This window comes from Rhinatrema bivittatum, chromosome 7 (assembly GCF_901001135.1).
Source record: "Rhinatrema bivittatum chromosome 7, aRhiBiv1.1, whole genome shotgun sequence".
NCBI classification, from domain to species: Eukaryota; Metazoa; Chordata; class Amphibia; order Gymnophiona; family Rhinatrematidae; genus Rhinatrema; species Rhinatrema bivittatum.
Genome location: NC_042621.1, coordinates 37,972,733 through 37,995,165, shown reverse-complemented (window position 1 = coordinate 37,995,165; position 22,433 = coordinate 37,972,733). Strand labels below are relative to the sequence as shown.

General features: G+C 45.3%; 1 protein-coding gene across 4 annotated transcripts in view; it reads right to left on the bottom strand.

Moving 5' to 3' along the window:
* Positions 1-22,433, bottom strand: part of DHX38 (DEAH-box helicase 38) — a 450,894-nt gene that overhangs the window by 236,898 nt on the left and 191,563 nt on the right. For all 4 annotated transcript variants that reach the window (XM_029608272.1, XM_029608271.1, XM_029608270.1 and 1 more), the window contains 4 exons: positions 20,272-20,433; positions 19,741-19,848; positions 1,380-1,492; positions 604-741 (listed from right to left, as the gene is read on the bottom strand). In XM_029608272.1, the coding sequence (XP_029464132.1) occupies positions 604-741; positions 1,380-1,492; positions 19,741-19,848; positions 20,272-20,433 (521 nt within the window). The remainder of the gene's footprint in view (positions 1-603; positions 742-1,379; positions 1,493-19,740; positions 19,849-20,271; positions 20,434-22,433) is intronic.

Here is a 22,433-nt window from a genome sequence, read left to right as displayed (position 1 = left end):
TTTTCTCATCTTCTGTCACCTGTATGGAGAATGGGGGAGGGGGAGGGAGAGGGAGAGAGAGCACGAATAGAGAAGATGCCAGATGATGGAGATGAGTACAGTGCAAGTACATGATCAAGGAAACACAAAAGAGAAAAGACAATGGCATGAGAGTGCATGTGAGAGCAGAGGAAGGGGTGTGGAAAGCACAGCATGAGCATGACAGCAGAGAGAACAATAACAGTGTGTATGTGGAAGTGGAATATGGAACTCAGACAACGGTACAAACATGCACATAACAGGAAGTATAGCACTCACTGAATGATGGTTAAAGTGTCGCAGTAGCAACCACAGAACTTGCTGGATGACAATACATGAGTGCACATGGTGGCAGCAAGCATGGCACTCACCAAATGATATGTGGTACTCACTAGACAATGCAACATGCACCAGATGATGGTACTCTCAAACATGTGGCAATAACAAAGACATAGTGAATGTAGCATTCAACAGATGATAGTATTTGTGCACACATATGTGTGGCTGTAGTGAATGCTGAGGTTAGGAGCATGCTACTGACTGGATGCTACTCGTGCACATGGCAGTAGTGAGCATAGCACTCACCGGATGATAGTGAGTAGTGCTTGCTGAACAGCAAAGATGGGCAGATACTGTCGCTGTTCCACAAGTGATTTCTTCTTAGAAAACTCACTGCTGGCTTCACTCTTCTCTCTCATATGATCTGCAAACTTCTGCTCTGTCCTGAAAACACAGAACATAATGCTGTTGCTGCACAACTTAGCATACATAATCACAGCCTTAAACCAAGGGTACACACTACTACTACAACTACTACTATTACTAGATACCACAGCTCATGTAAAATACCCCATACCCAGCGCATTCCCCTCCCCAGGATCTTGGCCACTGTTGGAAACAGGATGCTGGGCTTGATGGACCCTTGGTCTGACCCAGTATGGCGTGTTCTTATGTTCTTAACATTTATTCATACTTCCAGGACACAGGAAATACTCGTCCCACCATGACCACTCCATCGGCACAATGACATATACTCACATCCCCAGGACTCCAAGAATACACATACTGCTCTTGCACAATGACACAAACACACACACACATCCACTTCATCCTCCCCTTCCCGACTTCACATACACTCTGCATTCAAAATCCTAAAATCTCAGCAAATACACACCTCCACCTTACTCCTGCCTTCTCTAGCACACACACCCCATCCCACCACATTCCCCTAACTCCTCCTCCCTAAGCCCCTACCAACAAGCTCCTGATCTCCTCCTCCAAGCCCCTACGCCTCACATCATGCTATCACACACTCTTTCCCCTCTGCAGTGTTATGCATTTAGTTATCAGAATGGTCCTACCTGTAGTCCACCTTTCCATCCTCTGAACGTGGCACGTCCATTTCCTCTTTTTTCTTGATGCCCATAATATCCCCAAGTTTTGTTCCTGCCAGCTCCCAGTGCTTATGCTGAGCCTGAAATACCACATCCATTGAATATTCAGCATATATCAGTGCCCTCACACAATCACAAGCATCAGCACAGCTTCTTTATAGAAAATGAACTGCAGTAGCCACACTTGCATAATCACGAATGCCTTCTAGAAAGTGGAACCTCAAGCATCTAGCCCAGTAATCACAAGCATTTGCAGGACAATATGGATAAATACCACCAGAAAAGCAGAGCTGATTACCTACAACAGGTGTTGACAGCAGGATGTTAGTCCTCACACATGGGTAACATCATCAGATGGAGCCCCATGTGGAAAACATGTCAAAGTTTCTAGAAACTTTGACTAGGCACACTGAGCATGTTCAGCATGCCCTATACCATGTGTCCACATGGGGTCCATCTTTAGTCTCGTAACATAGAATTACAATGAAAAATAAAAATAGGAGAAATCTAACTCCCTAGGGTGGCAGGCAAGTTTCATAAGGATTAACATCCTGCTATCCTTGGAGAACACCTGTTACAGGTAAACAACTCTTTCTCCAAGGATAAGCAGGATGGTAGTCCTCACAAATGGGTGAATCCCTAGCTACAGGCTGCTCCCCAACACAAAAGGGGACCAAACAAGCACCAAGTAGGTGCCTACGGGCACAACACCGGTGCTGTTGGTAACAGAGGGGGAGACAGCCTGAACCCAAAGAATGGGACTTAGGTTGGGAGAGTTGGATTCTATACCTCGGACAGGTTCCTGAGGACAGACTGGCTGAACCTACTGTCACATCAGCCATCCCTATCCAGACAGTAATGGAATGTGAATGTGTGCAGAGAACTTCACGTCACAGCCTTGCAGATCTCCTCCATGGGAACTGCTTGCAAGTGGGCCACCAACGTCGCCATGACTCTGACAGAATGAGCCTGGACATGACCCTCAAGATGCAGTCCTGCCTGGGCATAACAGAAGGAGATGAAATCTGCTAGCCAACTGGATAGTGTCTGTTTGCAAATGGCAACACCCAACCTATTCTTATCAAGAGAAACAAAAACTTGGGTGGATTGTCTATGGGCTTCTGTCCGCTCCAGATAGAAAGCTAAGGCGCTTGTGCAGTCCACTGTACAGTGCTCGTAAGCCTTTGTGCGAATGGAGCCTGGAAAAAAATACTGTCATGATGGAATTTACTATAAGTTGTATATGTCACTAAGGCCTGGAGTTTGTTGGCCTTGCATGCTAAAGTGACCACCATCAAAAATATGACCTTCCAGGTCAGGTATTTCAGGTCACAGATGGGCAGTGGCTCAAAAGGAGCTTTCATCAGCTGTGCTACCACCAGTAGAGGAGGACCGAAAGCTCATCTGCATACTGCTCCCAGCATCCCCCAGGAGAGGAGTCCAGAGATCACCGCAAGCGATCCAGGGATTGACCTCCATAGCCCCAGCTTCCAGAGGCCCTGCACCCTTTGCAGTAGAGGAGGACCGGAAGGCTCATCTGCATATTGCTCCTAGCATCCCCCGGGAGAGGAGTCCAAAGGTCACCGCAAGCGATCCAGGGATTGACCTCCATAGCCCCAGCTTCCAGAGGCCCTGCACCCTTTGCAGTAGAGGAGGACCGGAAGCGCGCGTCAAATCTCAAACCCTTCCATTAACTGAGTGAAGATTCATTTAACAGTGGTTAAAGAGGATTGGTAAGTATAGCTTTCAGAAATATTTGGGCTTATAAAAGTTTGGTGAAAGGTGAAATTAAGGGATATATTCTTTAGAGTTTGTGTGTGTCTGAGGTAATAAGCAAGCCAGAGATAGTTAATTCTAGTGTCTGTCTTTCCCACCCACTTAACCCTTGATTTTTAGGCACAAGACACTTTCTCATTAAAAATCAAACAGGGTCTTATCTAAATCATACTATTGGACCAGCCCTTATTGAAAATTTAATCATCCCCTTGTAGGACACTAGCTGATTAATTAGTAAATTCACCTGTAAATTTAAAGTACTCTCATTCCAACGCCCTTAGTATCCTAAACTTAACTAGGAATAAAACTAAGATGAAGGCAACAGTCCAGCAGCAAAAGGGGGGCTTTCCAGGCTTTTGCATTGAGTGTCACATGTATGATTTTTTACCTGCTGGTGAGAGATTGTATGTGTGCACTCAGTGCAAAGAGCTCCTGGCTCTCAGGGAATGAGTCCGATCTCAGATGGACTGAACGAAATCACGGTGAACTAGAAGATGTGGTAGACCTGATTGATAAACTGAAGAGTAGAAAATCACCCGGACCGGATGGTATACACCCCAGAGATCTGAAGGAACTAAAAAATGAAATTTCAGACCTATTAGTAAAAATTTGTAACCTATCATTAAAATCATCCATTGTACCTGAAGACTGGAGGATAGCTAGTGTAACCCCCATATTTAAAAAGGGCTCCAGGGGAGATCCGGGAAATTACAGACCAGTTAGCCTGACTTCAGTGCCAGGAAAAATAGTGGAAAGTATTCTAAACATCAAAATCACAGAACATATAGAAAGACATGGTTTAATGCAGGGGTCGGGAACCCATGGCTCGCGAGCCAGATATGGCTCTTTTGAGGGCTGCATCTGGCTCGCAGACAGTCGCCACACTTTCCCGCTGACCCAGCTGCTCCCCGGTCCTCCTCCGCCCGGGCTTAAAATGCTGTCAGCCCGGGCGGAACGCGGCAGGACAGCTGGAGTCAGCGGCACCGGCGTGCTCTCTTCGCCCCCCCCCCCCCTCGCGGCCCGGAGGAGGAAGTGAAGAGTATCGGGTGCCTGCGCGGCAAGAAGAGGCCACGCTAGTGCGCTCGGCATCGGCCCGAAGAAAAGAAGACTGCAGCGCGGCTCGGAGGAAAATGAAGATGTTCAGCCGCGGCCGATGGGACTCCGCCTCCGCGAGGGCTGAAAATGAAGAGGTTAGCGTTGGGAGGAGGCGGCTGCTGCCGCGAGTTCCCGGGGTGAGGGAGAGAGAGAGTGAATGAGCGAGCAAACACACAGGATCTCAAACACACATGCTTGCTCGCTCATTCACTCTCTCTCCCCCACCCCGGGAACTCGCGGCAGCAGCAGCCTCCTCCCAACACTAACCTCTTCATTTTCAGCCCTCGCGGAAGCGGAGTCCCATCGGCCGCGGCTGAACCTCTTCATTTTCCTCCGAGCCGCGCTGCAGTCTTCTTTTCTTCGGGCCGATGCCGAGCGCACTAGCGTGGCCTCTTCTTGCCGCACAGGCACCCGATACTCTTCACTTCCTCTTCCGGGCCGCGAGGGGGGGCGTGTGTGTGTGTGTGTGTGTGTGTGTGTGTGTGAGAGAGAGTGAGAGATTGCATGTATGTGAATGATTGAGAGCCTGTACATGTGAAAGAGAGTATGTCTGTGATTGAGAGCCTGCCTGTGAGAGAGAGAACATGAATGTAAGTTTACCATTGGGAACCTGTATGTGTAAGTTTGTGATTGAAAACCTGTTTGTGTGAAAGAGTATGTGTGTATGATTGAGATCCTTTGTGTGTGAGAGAAATCATGTGTATGTATGATTAAGAGCCTGTGTGTATAAGTAAGAGAGAGATCATGTGTGTCTGTGTGTGATTGAGAGCTGGTTTAGGTGATGGAGCAAGTGAGTATGTGATTGAGAGCCTGTATGTAAATGAGAGAAAGAGAGGACATGTTTGTAAGCATGTGAATGAGTCTGTGTGTGAGAGAAAAAGACAGCATGTATTTATGTGATTGAAAGCCTGTGTGTGTGTGTAAGCGTGAAAAGATAGCATGTGTGTAAATGTGTAATTAAGAGCCTATATAAGCGAGAGAGAAAAAACGTGTATATGTGAGTACTGAGAGCATGTGTGTATAGGTGTGTCATTGAGAGCCAGTGTGAGAGAGAGCGCTGGTATGTGACTGAGAGAGGAGAAAGTTCCAAGCAAACCACCCCACCTCCTGCTAATTCAGAACAAACTCAGGACACCTGGATATCAAACGTTCCCAGGTATGCAGAGCAAAAAAAATGTTTGTATCCTTATTATTTTTCATTACTGGGTCTTTGTGTCTGCTATTTTGAAATATTTTGTTGGTATCTGGAAATGTTTTATATGTGTTTTAATTAATGGATATTCCACTCATTAGCTGTTTCGAAATATGTTCTTTTTGTTAGTACAGTTTTACTGCTGATGATTTTATATTTCTTGATTTGTTTTATAAGGATGGGTGATGTTTCTTTTTTCCTTTGTTACACTGCATACAGAGACTCTGGCTTGTTGCAGTTTCCAATTCATTTTTTTCTGTATGCTTCTTGTTATGCGTTTTGGTCTCTTTATTCTATGTTAGGTGAGGGACAGCATGTGATTCAGGTGAGGTTTTCTGCTGGCGTGTAGTTTCTGTGTAGGACTCTATAGCAGCCTGACTTGGTCCGTTTTCCTAATAGGAGATGTATTGGTGTCTTAAGGCCTGGTGTAATATTTTCAGAGACTTATTGTACTTTAAAAGTGTGATCTTACATAAAATGCACACATTTACTTATATTTAGTTTTAAACATATTGTATGGCTCTCATGGAATTACATTTTAAAATATGTGGCGTTTATGGCTCTCTCAGCCAAAAAGGTTCCTGACCCCTGGTTTAATGGAACAAAGTCAGCGTGGCTTTACCCAGGGCAAGTCTTGCCTCACAAATCTGCTTCACTTTTTTGAAGGAGTTAATAAACATGTGGATAAAGGTGAGACGGTTAGATGTAGTATACTTGGATTTTCAGAAGGCATTTGACAAAGTTCCTCATGAGAGGCTTCTAGGAAAAGTAAAAAGTCATGGGATAGGTGGCGATGTCCTTTCGTGGATTACAAACTGGCTAAAAGACAGGAAAAAGAGAGTAGGATTAAATGGACAATTTTCTCAGTGGAAGGGAGTGGGCAATGGAGTGCCTCGGGGATCTGTACTGGGACCCTTACTTTTCAATATATGTATAAATGATCTAGAAAGAAATACGACGAGAGGTAATCAAATTTGCAGATGAGACAAAATTGTTCAGAGTAGTTAAATCACAAGCAGATTGTGATAAATTGCAGGAAGACCTTGTGAGGCTGGAAAATTGGGCAGCTAAATGCAGATGAAATTTAATGTGGATAAGTGCAAGGTGATGCATATAGGGAAAAATAACCCATGCTATAGTTACACAATGTTAGGTTCCATATTAGATGCTTCTACCCAAGAAAGATCTAGGCATCATAGTGGATAACACATTGAAATCATCAGTTCAGTGTGCTGCGGCAGTCCAAAAAGCAAACAGAATGTTGGGAATTATTAGAAAGGGAATGGTGAATAAAACGGAAAGTATCATATTGCCTCTGTATCACTCCATGGTGAGACCGCACCTTGAATATTGTGTACAATTCTGGTCGCCGCATCTCAAAAAAGATATAATTGCGATGGAGAAAGTACAGAGAAGGGCTACCAAAATGATAAAGGGAATGGAACAGCTCCCCTATGAGGAAAGACTAAAGAGGTTAGGACTTTTCAGCTTGGAGAAGAGACGGCTGAGGGGGGATATGATAGAGGTGTTTAAAATCATGAGAGGTCTAGAACGGGTAGATGTGAATCTTTTTTTTACTCTTTCGGATAATAGAAAGACCAAGGGCATTCCATGAAGGTAGCATGTGGCACATTTAAAACTAATCGGAAAAAGTTCTTTTTCACTCAACGCACAATTAAACTCTGGAATTTGTTGCCAGAAGATGTGGTTAGTGCTGTTAGTATAGCTGTGTTTAAAAATGGATTGGATAGGTTCTTGGACGAGAAGTCCATTACCTGCTATTAATTAAGTTGACTTAGATAATAACCACCGCTATTACTAGCAACGGTAACATGGAATAGACTTAGTTTTTGGGTACTTGCCAGGTTCTTATGGCCTGGATTGGCCACTGTTGGAAACAGGATGCTGGGCTTGATGGACCCTTGGTCTGACCCAGAATGGCATGTTCTTATGTTCTGGAGGCTAGGGTAGCAGACCTGGAGGAGCTGAGGGAGACAGAAAGGTACATTGACGAGATCTTCAGGGACATAGTAGCCAAGTCCCAAATCCAGTCTGGCAGCCCCAGTGCTGCCTTGGATCAGAAAGGTCTCCCAGTAGGAGAACATCACCCTGGTGTAGCAGAAGTGATCCTGTAGGCAAGGACCTGCTCTCCAGGTGATGTATTGTCCTCTCGCACGGAGGACAACTCACCCAGGGCTACTGCCCAGGAGGGAAGGGTTAGGCCGGCCATCATAGTTGTAATTCGATTATTAGAAATGTAGATAGCAGGGTGGCTGGTAGATGTGAGGACCGCCTGGTAACTTGCCTGCCTGGTGCGAAGGTGGCAGACCTCACGCGTCACCTAGATAGGATTATAGACAGTGCTGGGGAGGAGCCGGCTGTCATGGTACATGTGGGAGAGAGGTTCTGGAAGCGAAATTTAGGATTTTAGGTAGGAAGCTGAAATCCAGAACCTCCAGGGTGGCATTCTCTGAAATGCTTCCTTTTCCACGTGCAGGTCCCCAGAGGCAGGCAGAGCTCCAGAGTTTCAATGCGTGGATGAGACTATGGTGCAGGGAAGAGGGATTCAGTTTTGAAAGGAACTGGGGAAACTTTTGGGGAAAGGGGAGACTTTTCCAAAAGGATGGGCTCCACCTTAACCAGAGTGGAACCAAGCTGCTGGCACTAACTTTCAAAAAGGAGATAGAGCAGCTTTTCAACTAGCACAAGGGGGAAAGCAGACAGTCACTCAACAGTGCATGGTTCGGAGAAATGTATCCTTGAAGGAGTGTCTGGGACGGCTCCAAATGACTCTTTGCCCGATTGACCACCCAGCCGATAGACTCTAGCAGATGAATAACTTTCTGTACCGAAGAACGGCAGTCATCCAACGATTTCTCCCGAATCAGCCAATCGTCAAGATAAGGGTGCACTAGCACCAGTTGCGCCGAAGAGCTGCTGCTGCCACCACCACCATTACTTTGGTGAACGTGCAAGGAGCCATGGCCAGTCTGAAGGAGAGAGCCTGGAATTGGAAATGCTGACCCAGCACTGCGAACCTCAGAAAGCGCTGAAGATCCGGACGAACGGAAATGTGTAGATACGCCTCCGTCAGATCCAGGGAAGCCAGAAACTCCCGAGCGCGCACCACTGCAATCACTGAATGTAAAGTTTCCATTCAAAAACGCGGTATCTTTAAGGACGCATTGACTGACTTGAGGTCCAGAATGGGCCGAAACGTGCCCTCCTTTTTCGGCACCACGAAGTAGATGGAGTAATGACCCCTGCCCTGCTCGTTCGGAGGCACTGGGATGACCGCCCCCAACTCGTGCAACCTGCGCAAAGTCTCCCGAAATGCGCAACGCTTCGCCAAAAACCCGCATGGAGAGACTAAGAATAGGTCACGAACGGGACATGCAAACTCTAACGCGTAACTGTCTCATCACTGAGAGGACCCACTGATCCTGCGTAACCTTGGTCCACTCCCCGTAAACCCCTGCCACATGGCCCCCTAATTAGGGAACAGCGGAGTGAACCGGCCTCGCTTCATTGGGAGGACTTGACCCCAGCAGCACCCCCAGCCGTGGGGGCCCTGAAAGGTCTCCGGCCACCCCGAAAGGACTGACCGAACCCTGAGGTTGAAAAGGTTTCTGTGACTGTGATACCACGGGACCTCTAGGAGGACAAGATCGTCTGCCGTCCCTAAAACGCGACCGAGGCTGAAAGGCCTGACGATTCCTAGGCTTGTCCTCCAGCAACTTGGGTACCTTCATTTCACTCAACTGCTTTATCAGCTGCTCCCCAAACAACAGACCCTTGAAGGGCAAAGAACCTAACTGGGCCTTAGAAGACACATCCGCAGACTAATGACGGAGCCACAGCAAATGTCAGGCCGCTACAGCAGAACTCATAATTCGAGATAGCAAATACACCAAATCATAAAGAGCATCAGCTATATATGCGACTGATGCCTCCACACGAGCTGCATTAGACGTGTCGGATCCAGGTTCCGTTTGCCCGTCCTGAAAATTCTGAACCCAGCGCAAACATGCTCTTTGCATAAAGCTGGAGCAAATGGTGGCCCGCAGCCCCAAGGCCACCCCCTCAAAGATCTTCTTGAGATGAAGCTCCAACTTCCGTTCCTGAACATCCTTAAGGGCCGCGGCACCCACAACCGGAATAGTAGTCTTCTTAGTGACTGCGGAAACTGCCTCATCAACCTGCAGAAGCGCCAAAAGCTCCAAGGTTTGCTCCGGCAAGAGGTAGAATTTCAACATCACTCTACTTACCCTCAAGCCTGAGTCTTGGGAAGCCCACTCACGTTCTACCAACTGCCGCACAGACCTATGATAAGGAAAGGCGGAAGAAGGAGCCCTAATGCTATATAGGACAGGGTCCGCCCCATCCAGCTCCGGAACCTCCTGAGGAGCTTTCAAACCCAGCTCCTCACGAATTGAGGAAGCAGAGGCTTCAACTCCTCCCTCCGGAACAAACAGAGAATCTTGGGGTCATCACCCTCTGCAAATGAAGGTGTCCCCAGGTCATCTCCCTGATCCAAGTCCGGGGACGCCAGATCCTGTGCTGCCAACGCTGTCGCTCCCTGCCAGTGGGACCGGGACCTCTAAGCCCTGCGCCCCCCCCCCCCCCCCCAGGCTGGGCAAATGCGGGCCCCCCTGACGCGGCCCCCAGAGGCTGAAGGCATGGACGCCGAGGTGCCAGGGGCAACTGTGGGAACCCTAGACCTTCCTGCTGTGCCAGATAGGCTTGATGAAGCAGGAGAAAAAAATCAGGGGAGAAGGGGCGCGAACCCGGAGGTAAAATTGGAACCTGGTCTCCCCCGGGCCCCTGAGGCAAAGGGACCTGCTTGTTAGCCCCTCCGGAGAGCCCCTGCTCCACTAGGGGTCTCGGATGGACCGGGGAGAGCCGTGGAGGGAGATCCCCCTCCAAAAATAGTGGCACGCGCGAATCCGGCGCCAAAATGGCTGCCACTCCCGCCACAAGGGAGCCAGCAGGGGAATGCATAACCGGCCCGACCATGGCAGCTGCATGCTTATTGAAGCACCGCCATTTTGAGACTCCCGGGAGAAGGGAGAGTCCTTCCCCCCCGAAACATAGGCAGAGCAGAGGCTGGCACAACTCGGACACGCCGGGACTGCCCCACAAGTGCGGCAAGCCGAGCCACGAACCATAGTCCCCGAGTAAAGAGAAAGAAGTAAAAAAAAAAAAAAAAAAAAGAACAAAAAACGAAGAACCGGCACGATTAATGGGGCTGGGGGGGGAGTCACCCCAGAGCCTTAGCACTCAGCCGTCCTATTCTTTTTTTTTTGTTTTGTTTTTAAACTTTACTAAAAAATAGCAGGGAAGTTCCTCTCCTAGAGCTGAAAGGAGCTGTCCAGCTCAGATCAGTCACAAAACAAAAAGGAAAGAAACCCCTTCGTGAGGGGAGGGATCTGGACCATCAGATTTACACCCTACGGAACAATTTGGACCTCAGCTGGTCCACCTCAACCGAACAGGGAATGGTTCCCTAAGGGAACCCCCTGGGAGGAAGGCTCACCCGAAAAAGAAAAGGCTAAAAAGGCTAAACAAAGGACTGCAGGTTTATGCACCAGCTATCTGCTGGAGACATAGAAATACTGGTCCTACTGCAGGTGGTACCAGGGCTTATCAAGCAGTGTCAGCGAGGCTTTTCTCTGTCTCCATCTGCTGGCAGGGATGAATAAACCAGGAGTCTGGACTGATCCAGGTACGTACAAGGAACTGCAAGTCTGCAGCCTAAGCCTCACATCGAACCCGTAGTATGCTTTGGAATGATCTGTCAAATGCATAGGTTGGACGACATTACTATCAACTATATACTATCATTATATCACTAGACTTCAAATAACGCCAGAATCCTATTTAACATAGTAAAAAAAATCTAACAAGCGACAATACACACAACCACTTAACCCTAACAAGAGAACCAATGCAATGAGGTAGCCCAATTCTTTAAAGAAAAAATTGAGAACCTGAAAAAAAAAATTCCTAACCCTACAAAACAAGAGATTAAGATACCCACTAAAGACGTCAATAACTGGTCAGAATTTGAAGAGGTATCACATGCTGAAGTCGAGAAAATGATAAAACAAATGAACCCTGCCACCAATTGACACCATTCCCATTACAGAACTAAGAAAAACTAGCTAACACAATAACCCCAACTCTAACTAAGATCATCAACCTCTCACTAGAAGGAGTAATGCCGGATACTCTGAAAGGAGCAATAATCAAACCAATAATTAAGAAAAAGAGCCTTGACCCCCTAAATCTCAATAACTATAGACTAGTCTCAAACTTACCCCTATTAGCCAAGCTAATTGAAAAAACTGTACAAAAACAATTGTCAAACCACATTGAAAGTAACATACTATACCCAACACGGGTTTCGCAAACATTACAGTACTGAAACTCTACTATTAGCTTTATCAGATAACATTTTAAGAGGTTTTGATACAGGAACACACTACATTCTGGTTTTATTAGATCTCTCCGCAGCTTTCGACATGGTAAACCACAAAATATTACTTAATAGACTTAAAGAAATAGGACTCACTAATAAAACATTAAAATGGTTTAAGGATTACTTAGACAATAGATGGTTTCAATTACAAATCAAAAATACACTCTCAGACAAAGTCACACTGGTAACAGGCGTCCCACAGGGATCAGCCATGTCGGCAATCAACATTTATCTCCTCCCTATATGTCACCTACTAGTGGGACTTGGAATAATACATTACATATATGCAGATGATATACAACTACTGCTACCCATTGTAAACATCATTGATGAAACAATGAAACTTGCCAATATGTATCTTGAAATAATCAAACAGCTCTTAAATCAAATGGAACTAGTAATAAACATCGACAAAACAGAATTCTTACACCTAGAACGTAAAAACATACACGACATACAACCAACACCCACAGTCAAAAATACTCAAGCTGCTGTGCTAGCAACAAAAGTACGGAATCTAGGAGTAATAATTGACCCTGAGCTAAGCATGAAACACCACATCTCATTAAAAATAAAAGAAGGATATGCAAAATTAATGATCCTGAGAAGACTAAAACCTCTACTAATGTTAAATAATTTCCGCACAGTCTTACAGGCACTGATATTCGCAAGCAGTGATTACTGTAACTCCCCACTATTAGGACTACCTCAATCTACAATGCGGCCCCTGCAAATATTACAAAACTCAGCTGCCAGAATATTGACTGGCAAAAAAAAAGAGTGACCACATTACAGGAACACTCGCCGAATTACACTGGTTTCCAATCGAACAAAGAATACAATATAAGGCTTTATGTATAACTCATAAACTAATCCACGACGAAAAAGCTGACTGGCTTAACACTGCACTACGCGTACATGTCCCGCAAAGAAACCTGAGATCTGCTAATAAGGCTCTACTAACTGTCCCCTCTGTTAAAACAGCACACCTCACGCAAGTAAGGGAAACCAAATTGCTTACCTTGTAATAGGTGTTATCCCAGGACAGCAGGATGTAGTCCTCACATATGGGTGACGTCACTCACGGAGCCCTAATGCGGGAAAACTTCTGGCAAAGTTTCTAGAAGCTTTTAACTGGCAGCCCGGGGCTACTGAGCATGCCCGGCATGCCATGATATTCCCTGCCACAGGGGTCTCACTTCAGTCTGGTATGTAGCAATAAGCGTTAGCAAACTAAAATAATAAAAGTCTGAGGCCCAACTCCGCGGGGTGGCGGGTGGGTTCTGTGAGGACTACATCCTGCTGTCCTGGGATAACACCTATTACAAGGTAAGCAATTTTGCTTTAGCCCAGGACAAGCAGGATGCTAGTCCTCACATATGGGTGATTAGCAAGCTAGAGGCTGAGTCATTGTCCATGCAGGTAGCAGTGATGCTTTGTTGAGGAAATGATGCAGCCGAAGATCACAGCAGGTTGGTTGTAGAAGGAGCTGGGATTAAACTGGAAACAAGTTCTTTAAGACAGATTGTCCATAGGCTGAATCTTGTCGTCCTTCCTTGTCCAGACAGTAATGAGCTGCAAAGGTGTGAAGAGAACTCCATGTTGCTGCTTTACAGATGTCAATGATTGGCACTGAACGAAAATGTGCTACTGAAGTTGACATTGCTCTTACTGAATGAGCCTTTACTCGCCCTTGGAGAGGAAGGCCTGCTTTTTCATAGCAAAACTGTATGCAATCTGCTAACCAATTGAATAGAGTATGCTTTCCCACTGCTTTACCTGGCTTATTTGGATCATAAGATACAAAAAGCTGATTGGATTTTCTGAGGGACGTAGTGCGATTCAAATAAAAAGATAACGCACGTTTGCAGTCCAAAGTGTGCAAAGCTCTTTCCCCCTGGTGAGAATGAGGTCTTGGGAAGAATGTGGGTAGAACTATGGATTGATTTAAGTGGAACTCTGTAATTACCTTAGGAAGGAATTTAGGGTGTGTTCGGAGAACCACTCTGTCATGGAGAAACTTTGTATAAGGTTCATACGTGACAAGTGCTTGTAACTCACTAACCCTTCTAGCTGATGTGATGGCTATAAGAAAGATAGTCTTCCATGTGAGGAATTTAAATTCACAGGAATGTATGGGTTCAAAGGGAGAACGCATCAATGCTGTTAAAACCAGATTCAGGTCCCATTGTGTGACTGGAGGCCGAATTGGTGGTTTAAGGTGAGTTAGACCTCTCATGAACCTACTGACGATAGGTTGTGTGGATATAAGTGCATCTCCTATCTTGTTATGATAAGCTGAGATTGCACTCAAGTGTACTCTGATTGATGATGTCTGAAGACCAGAGTCTGATAGTTGGTACAAATAGTCTAGAAGAGAAGTCGTGGGGCAAGTGAAGGGATCAATATTGTTTTGCTTGCACCAGAAAGTGAATCGTTTCCATTTGAAAGAATAATTCCTTCTTGTGGAAGGTTTGCGTGAAGCTATAAGCACTTGAGAAACATTAGTTGAAAGATTGAATGGTTGCAAGATCAAGCTTTCAACATCCATGCTGTCAGGGATAGGGATTGAAGGTTGGGATGGCGCAACCGACCCTGATCCTGAGTTATGAGAGTGGGAGCTACTCCCAGGCGTATTGGATCCCTGACTGAAAGGTCTAGCAGTGTGGGAAACCATACTTGTCGAAGCCATTATGGGGCTATGAGTATCATGGACCCTTTGTCCTGTTGTAGCTTCACCAGCGTCTTGGTGATAAGCGGTATTGGAGGATATGCATATAGTAGGCCTGAGTTCCAAGGGCGAGCAAAAGCGTCCTTGGCTGGCTGGTTCTTCTGTTTGTGTAGAGAACAGAAGTTGTCCACCTTGTGATTGAGATGCGACGCAAAGAGGTCTGTTGTTGGTTGTCCCCAACGTTGGAATATCTTGGTCGTTATCGAGGGATTCAGGGACCACTCGTGTGGTTGGAACTGGCGACTGAGTCGGTCTGCTAGCACATTTTGAATACCTGCTAGATAAGTGGCCTGTAGGAACATTGAGTGGTTCAAGGCCCAGTCCCAAATTTGTGCAGCTTCTTGACAAAGGAGATATGAGCCCGTACCTCCCTGTTTGTTGATGTACCACATGGCTACTGTATTGTCTGTTTGGATCAGCACAGTCTTGTGTGAAAGGCAGTCCTTGAACGCATGCAGCGCATAACGTATAGCTCGAAGTTCCAGAAAATTGATTTGATACGTGGCTTCGAGTTTTGTCCAAGTTCCTTGAGTTTGAAGAGAGTTTATATGAGCTCCCCACCCCAAGGTGGATGCATCTGTAGTTAATGTTATCTGAGGGACCGGTTTCTGGAAGGGTAGGCCCTTGCGTAAATTGTCCTTGGTTGTCCACCATTGTAGCGAGGAGCGTAGTTGGTGGGTTACTTGGATTTGATAATGTAGTGGTTGAATGGCTTGGATCCATTGTGATCGAAGAGTCCATTGGGTTAGTCTCATGGCCAGTCTCGCCATAGGAGTGACGTGTACCGTTGACGCCATGTGGCCTAGTAAGATTAGAAATTGATGAGCTGTCGCTTGTTGTTGCATGGAAATTGAGTGTGCCAACTGGGACAGTGTGACTGCACGATCTTCTGGAAGAAAAGCCTGTGCAATCCTTGTGTTTAATTCTGCTCCTATGAATTGGAGTAGATGAGAAGGGTTCAGGTGGGATTTTTGATAATTGATGAGGAATCCCAGCTTGTGAAGTAACTTTATTGTGTAATGCAGAGAATTTACTGCTCCTTGTTGTGATTGACTTTTGATTAGCCAATCGTCGAGGTAAGGAAAAACATGAACACCTTGTTTGTGCAAATGTCCCGCTATCACTGCCAGGCATTTGGTGAATACTCTGGGAGCTGAAGCCAGGCCGAATGGTAACACTCGGTATTGGAAATGCTGATGTCCTACTGTGAATCGCAGATACTTGCGATGAGGCGGGAATATAGGAATGTGTGTGTAAGCATCTTGAAGATCCAGAGAACAAAGCCAATCTCCTTTTTGTATTAGTGGAAGCATGGTGCCTAGTGAAACCATCCTGAACTTTTCTTTTTTTAAGAATTTGTTGAGATTTCTGAGATCTAGAATGGGACGTAGGCCTCCGGTTTTCTTTGGAATGAGGAAATACCGGGAATAGAATCCTCTTCCCTTCTGAGCGTGTGGTACGTGTTCTATAGCTTTTGCCTTCAGAAGAACAGATAATTCTGTTTGTAAATGAGGTATGTGATTGATATGGGAGTTTTGTGGAGGAAACTCCTGAGGAAGAGATAAGAAGTCTAGGCGGTAGCCTTGATGAATTATGGACAGGACCCAATGATCGGTTGTTATTGTTGTCCATTCTTTGTAGAAATGGGAAGTTCTCCCTCCAACTGGTAAGGTGGGATATGGATTGGGAAATTGGCTTTGTGCTCTGAAATTTATTTCAAAAGCCCAAGGTAGAACCTGTTTGAGGAGGTGGTTGTGGCCTTGCAGACCGTTGTTGTCTCTGTTGCGGTCGTTGTTGAGACCTTGGAGGTCTTGACCTAGAGGCCGGAGGATAATATCTCTTCAGTCGATAGAAGGGACGTTTAGCCTGTCTACGTGGTGGTCTGCGAGTTATGTGAGTTGCAGGGTCATGAGGCAACGTTGAGAGTTGTTTCAATGTTTCCGAATGCTCTCGAAGCTGGGCTACGGCATCCTGCACCTTTGTGTCAAACAAATTATCTCCCTGACAGGGAAGGTCTACTAATTTGTCCTAGACTTCAGGGCATAAATCTGAAGCCTTTAGCCAGGCCCACCTTCTTGCACTGATGCTGGATGCTGCTGTTCTAGATGAGGTTTTGAAAGCATCATAGGCTGCCCTTACCTCATGCTTTCCTGCATCCAAACCCTTTTGGACAATCTGTTGTGCTGCCTCCTGTTGTTGCTGAGGCAGAGATGGTAGAAACTCTTCAATTTGTTTCCAGAGATTCCTCTGGTGCTGCGTCATGTAGAGCTGATATGCAGCAATTTTAGAGTTCAGCATGGCTCCCTGGTAGATTTTTCTGCCCATTAAATCTAAAAATCTACTGTCCTTTCCTGGAGGGATTGAGGCATGAGTTCTGGATCTGCGGGATTTTTTTTGAGCAGATTCTACAACCAGGGAATTGTGAGGAAGTTGAGGTTTCTCAAATCCTGGGGCTGCTTGAACGAGATAAGTAGAGTCTACTCTCCTGTTTACAGCAGGGGTTGTGCATGGGTGTTCCCATATCTTCTGCTGAAGCTGTAATAGCACTTCATGCACTGGAATGGCTAGATTGTGCTTAGGAGGATCTACAAACTGTAAAATTTCAAGCGTCTGCTGCCTCTCATCCTTCTCAGCCTGGAGTTGGAAGGGTATGGACTCAGACATTTCTTGAATAAAAGAGGAAAATGAAAGGTCCTCTGGAGGTGACTGCTTTTTAGCTTGAGGTGGAGAAGTGTCAGACAAAAAATCCTCTGAGGAATGCTCAGATTCTGTGTCTGACCAAGTATCCGAAGTAGGAAGATGATACTGAGGAGGTTCCGGCCTTTGAGGTGGAGGAACCCCTGAAGGTCCTTGTAAGGGATCTTGAGGATCCGGTGAATGCTCTCTGTCCTCTTCTTCTTGTCCAGGTGCTATGGGCAATGAGGCCAGGAGGTCTTGATACCTCTTAGTGAGGATGCTATGTAACTGTGCTTCAGAAGTGGAAGTGTCTGGAGCTGTAAATGAAGAGTGTTTAAATTTTCCCAATGACTTTTGAGTTGAAGATGTTTTTCTTGGCACAGGTGCTTTAGACGGTGCCATTGTGTAGAGAGACATCGATTGTGAAATAGGTGGAATCGATGAAGTATTGAAGGTGAACATCGATATTGGAATCATCGATGAAATTGGCCTGGAAGTCATCGAAGGCATCGGAATTTGTGAAGGAACCAATGGCATCGATGGTGCGTGTAATGAGAATGGAACTGTCATCGAAGAAGTCATCAGCGGAATTGATGAAGTCATCGCTGGCATCGGCGTATATGCCGGCATTGACTGAAGTATCGGCATTATCGGTAGAGTCGCTGGCATCGGCTGCGAAGCAGGTATCGAAGGTAGAGACATCGGCGATTCCGCCAGCATCGACACGGTGGTCGGCATCGGCGATGATGCCGGAATTTGATGCTGCAAGGCATCAGTGACTATTTGTTTAATTAAAGCAGTCAAGTCGGTAATCGGAGTTGATACTTGCTGCGATGTCAATGGTATCGATTCCGGAACCGATGGCACTGAAGCGGAGGAAATTCTTTGCTTCTTATGGATCGGTTCCTCCGGCGGCGGAAGCAGTGGAATCGATCGATGCCGTCGGTGTTTATGCTTAGAACGTGGTTCAGATACTGACCTTGTCGATGATGTGGAGGGTGTTGGAGAGGAGGCATCCCCCGAACCCTCCGGAAGTCTTTTCGTAATCAGTATCTTCTTTGAGAGGCCTACCGGCGATGATTTTGCCCTGGTTGAATTTGGAATATTTGAGCCATTTTTTCTTGGCGGAGTTTTCTGCCTTTTACCGTCATTTCTTGGCATTTTGAACAGGCAGCGATGTCATGTTCTCCTCCAAGGCACCGAACGCATTCAGTATGCGGGTCCGTTATGGACATTGTTCGGTTGCAGGCCGGGCACTTTTTGAAGCCTGATGTTTTCTCAGTCGACATCCGTCGATGGAAAATAGGAATTTTCTTTAGCGAAAATTAAGGTGTTTGTCACCAGCCAGTGACAAAGTGTATGAAACCCGCGATGGGCAAATTTTACACAAAAAATTGTGAAGTTGTGAGGAAAAACCTCACAGGGCTCCTGTGACCCGCGATGTCGTTAGCAGCGCGGAAAAAAGAAGACTGAAGTGAGACCCCTGTGGCAGGGAATATCATGGCATGCCGGGCATGCTCAGTAGCCTCGGGCTGCCAGTTAAAAGCTTCTAGAAACTTTGCCAGAAGTTTTCCCGCATTAGGGCTCCGTGAGTGATGTCACCCATATGTGAGGACTAGCATCCTGCTTGTCCTGGGATAAAGAGCACTGTCACTGGCTGGTCCTGTGCTATGGAACACCATGCCTCTCGATTTAAGACTGCAGAGAAATTTGAAAATTTTCAAAACAAATCTGAAAACCTGGCTCTTTAAACAAGCTTTTTATAAAGATAAAGAGAACGAGAAAAACAGCTGATGATAAGAACACACCAAACTAGAAGTTGTTACTTATAACATACAAATGCATAGTAATGTTAAATACAATCCGCTTAATATGTTCCTAATATTCAAGATTAACTTACACATATAGTTTATTATATTAAATTGTTACTGTACTATGATGGCACATGATTAAGTTGTAATCTATACCACCCATTTTTTTTTATTATTGTGCCTTACTGTAAACCGTTGTGATGTTTATCTAACTTAACGATGGTATAGAAGAGTTTTTAAATAAATAAATAAAAATAAAACTTCTTGAAGGGTGAATATGATAAGGGGAAGGGGAGGGGGAGAGCTGGGGAGTTAAGGTTTCATTCACTGTTTATGTGTTATCTTGTATTAACTTGGTGGATAAGAGTTCACCATCACTTAGAATTTGTATGTGTATTAAAAAGCAATAAAAAGATTTAAAGATAATGGATACACAAACAAAGCAGGAAATATTTATGTTATTCATGTATTTATGAACATTTGATATTCCGCTTTTTGCCAGGTTTAGTCTCAAAGCAGAATACATAAATTAAGATTTAGACAGGAACATGCAAACCTGAACTCACCTTTTTGCGTTCTTTCTGTTCCCTGTGTTTGCGTACCAGCTGACTGCCCTTACGAGCAATGATTGCCAGGTCAGAAGTAGGATCCTTCACTGGAACAACAGGCTCAGGCTGATAGAGTTGGAGTAAGACATTGAAAAGAAAACCAACAGAACAAAACACAAACAGTATCAATCCCTGCTGACAACTGAACTTTGTACAAGTACTACAGTGGTTCTTAACCCAGTCCTCAGGACACATCCAGCCAGTTGGGTTTTCAGAATATCCACAATGAATATTCATGAGACAGATTTCCATGCATTGCCTCCAGTGTGGGTTCACAATTCCACAGTATACCATAAAGATTGCACTGTACAAAGCTGAATAGAAAAGGGACATGTAAGTAATCCAGAGAGGCCTCTGCCTATCACTGCAAGCATACTATCCAGTAATCCATGTACATACTGCTCCCCAAGGAGCACTTACAGTCATGCCTCTCAGAAATCCCCCGAGCACACCCACACCCCCACATCTCATAGAACCTCCTCCCCTCACCTGCTTCGTAAAAACAATGCGCCCATCCAAGAACGGCGGCACCAGATTATGAACCAGCAGATGAACCCTAGCAGTATTGTCCTCCTCAAAGTCTTCATCCACCTCCAACCGATGAACCACACCACTAGTCAGCATACGATTTGTCTCCCAGCGTTCATTGTCCTATAGGGATAGAGGTCATTGGAGCACTTTAACCTTTTGAAAAATGCGAGTACCAGAAATTCCTTGTAAGACCTGTATCACCCAGGAATTGTGCAACTCAAGAGGACAGAATAACAGCATGTGCATGCTATACATTCTCATTTCATACAAACTTCATAAAACTCATCTAGCATGAAGAGATGCAGACAGAAATCCAGCTGCAGTTTACTGCACAGAATACAATATGTAGGCAACTGATAGAATGGTGCATGAGGTGTAAACAGTTGCTGGCCTCAAGAGAATGAGAGGTGGCTGAAATGGACACAGACAAGATTTTCCAGACACTGTTAAGTGATCCCACTTCTGTTTGGGAAACCAATTTTTCTCCCGTGCTAATTAGCTAGCATCTTGGTTGCTTCCCACACAAACTCCCAGCACGGTAGAAAACCTCACAAACACATGCCCATCTGCCTGAACAACTCCTGAGTTCCCTTATTCACAGTGCTGCCATCTGCACCACCAAAAACAGAAACTCTGGGAACCTCTCCCTTTCTGTACCCTGACTTTTTTTTTTTTTAATTGTCCACTGATGGAGAAACAAAGGCACTTAACGAAACACAGCCACCAAAGATAAAAGACAGACTCACCAGAGGGAATAGTGAGAGACCTGGGCAGAGGAGAAAGAGGGGTGGAAGGAATGTGAAGGGGGGGAGCTACCATTTTGGAAATCCCCTAGATTTCCTGAATAGAGGAAAGAAGCAGCAGGTTGTCAACTGTGGATCCCCCCTCCCCCAATACAAACACCACATGCAGGATCTGGCTCAACTGTGGAAGGGAGAACTAGTTTGTCACCTCAGGAACCTGAAGTGACACGGTCTGTACAGCCTGTTTTCCGTCAATCCTGTTAATTGTAATTTTTTTTTTCTAATTAATAACTGCTAAGAATGTCAATTGTAAAGCCTGTTGCTAAGTTACAGTTAAATGTAAACCGCGATGATGTATATCTTTACGTACTGCGGTATATAAAAAAAATCCTTAAATAAATAAATAAATAAATAAATAAATGAATGAATGAAGATCTATGCCTAAAATAGGCCTGAATCCACAATCTAAGAACATAAGAACATGCCATAATGGGTCAGACCAAGGGTCCATCAAGCCCAGCATCCTGTTTCCAACAGTGGCCAATCAAGAGCCTGGCAAGTACCCAAAAACTAAGTCTATTCCATGTTACCATTGCTAGTAATAGCAGTAGCTATTTTCTAAGTCAACTTAATTAATAGCAGGTAATGGTCTTCTCCTCCAAGAACTTATCCAATCCTTTTTTAAACACAGCTATACTAACTGCACTAACCACATCCTCTGGCAACAAATTCCAGAGTTTAATTGTGCGTTGAGTAAAAAAGCGCTTTCTCCTATTAGTTTTAAATGTGCCACATGCTAACTTCATGGAGTGCCCCCTAGTCTTTCTATTATCCGAAAGAGTAAATAACAGATTCACATCTACCCGTTCTAGACCTCTCATGATTTTAAACACCTATATCATATCCCCCCTCAGCCGTCTCTTCTCCAAGCTGAGAAGTCCTAACCTCTTTAGTCTTTCTTCATAGAGGAATTGTTCCATTCCCCTTATCATTTTGGTAGCCCTTCTCTGTACCTTCTCCAGCACAATTATATCTTTTTTGAGATGCGGCGACCAGAATTATACACAGTATTCAAGGTGCGGTCTCACCATGGAGCGATACAGAGGCATTATGACATTTTCCGTTTTATTCACCATTCCCTTTCTAATAATTCCCAACATTGTTTGCTTTTTTGACTGCCGCAGCACACTGAACCGACAATTTCAATGTGTTATCCACTATGACGCCTAGATCTCTTTTCTTGGGTTGTAGCACCTAATATGGAATCTAATATTGTGTAACTATAGCATGGGTTATTTTTCCCTATATGCATTACCTTGCACTTATCCACATTAAATTTCATCTGTGATTTTGATGCCCAATTTTCCAGCCTCACAA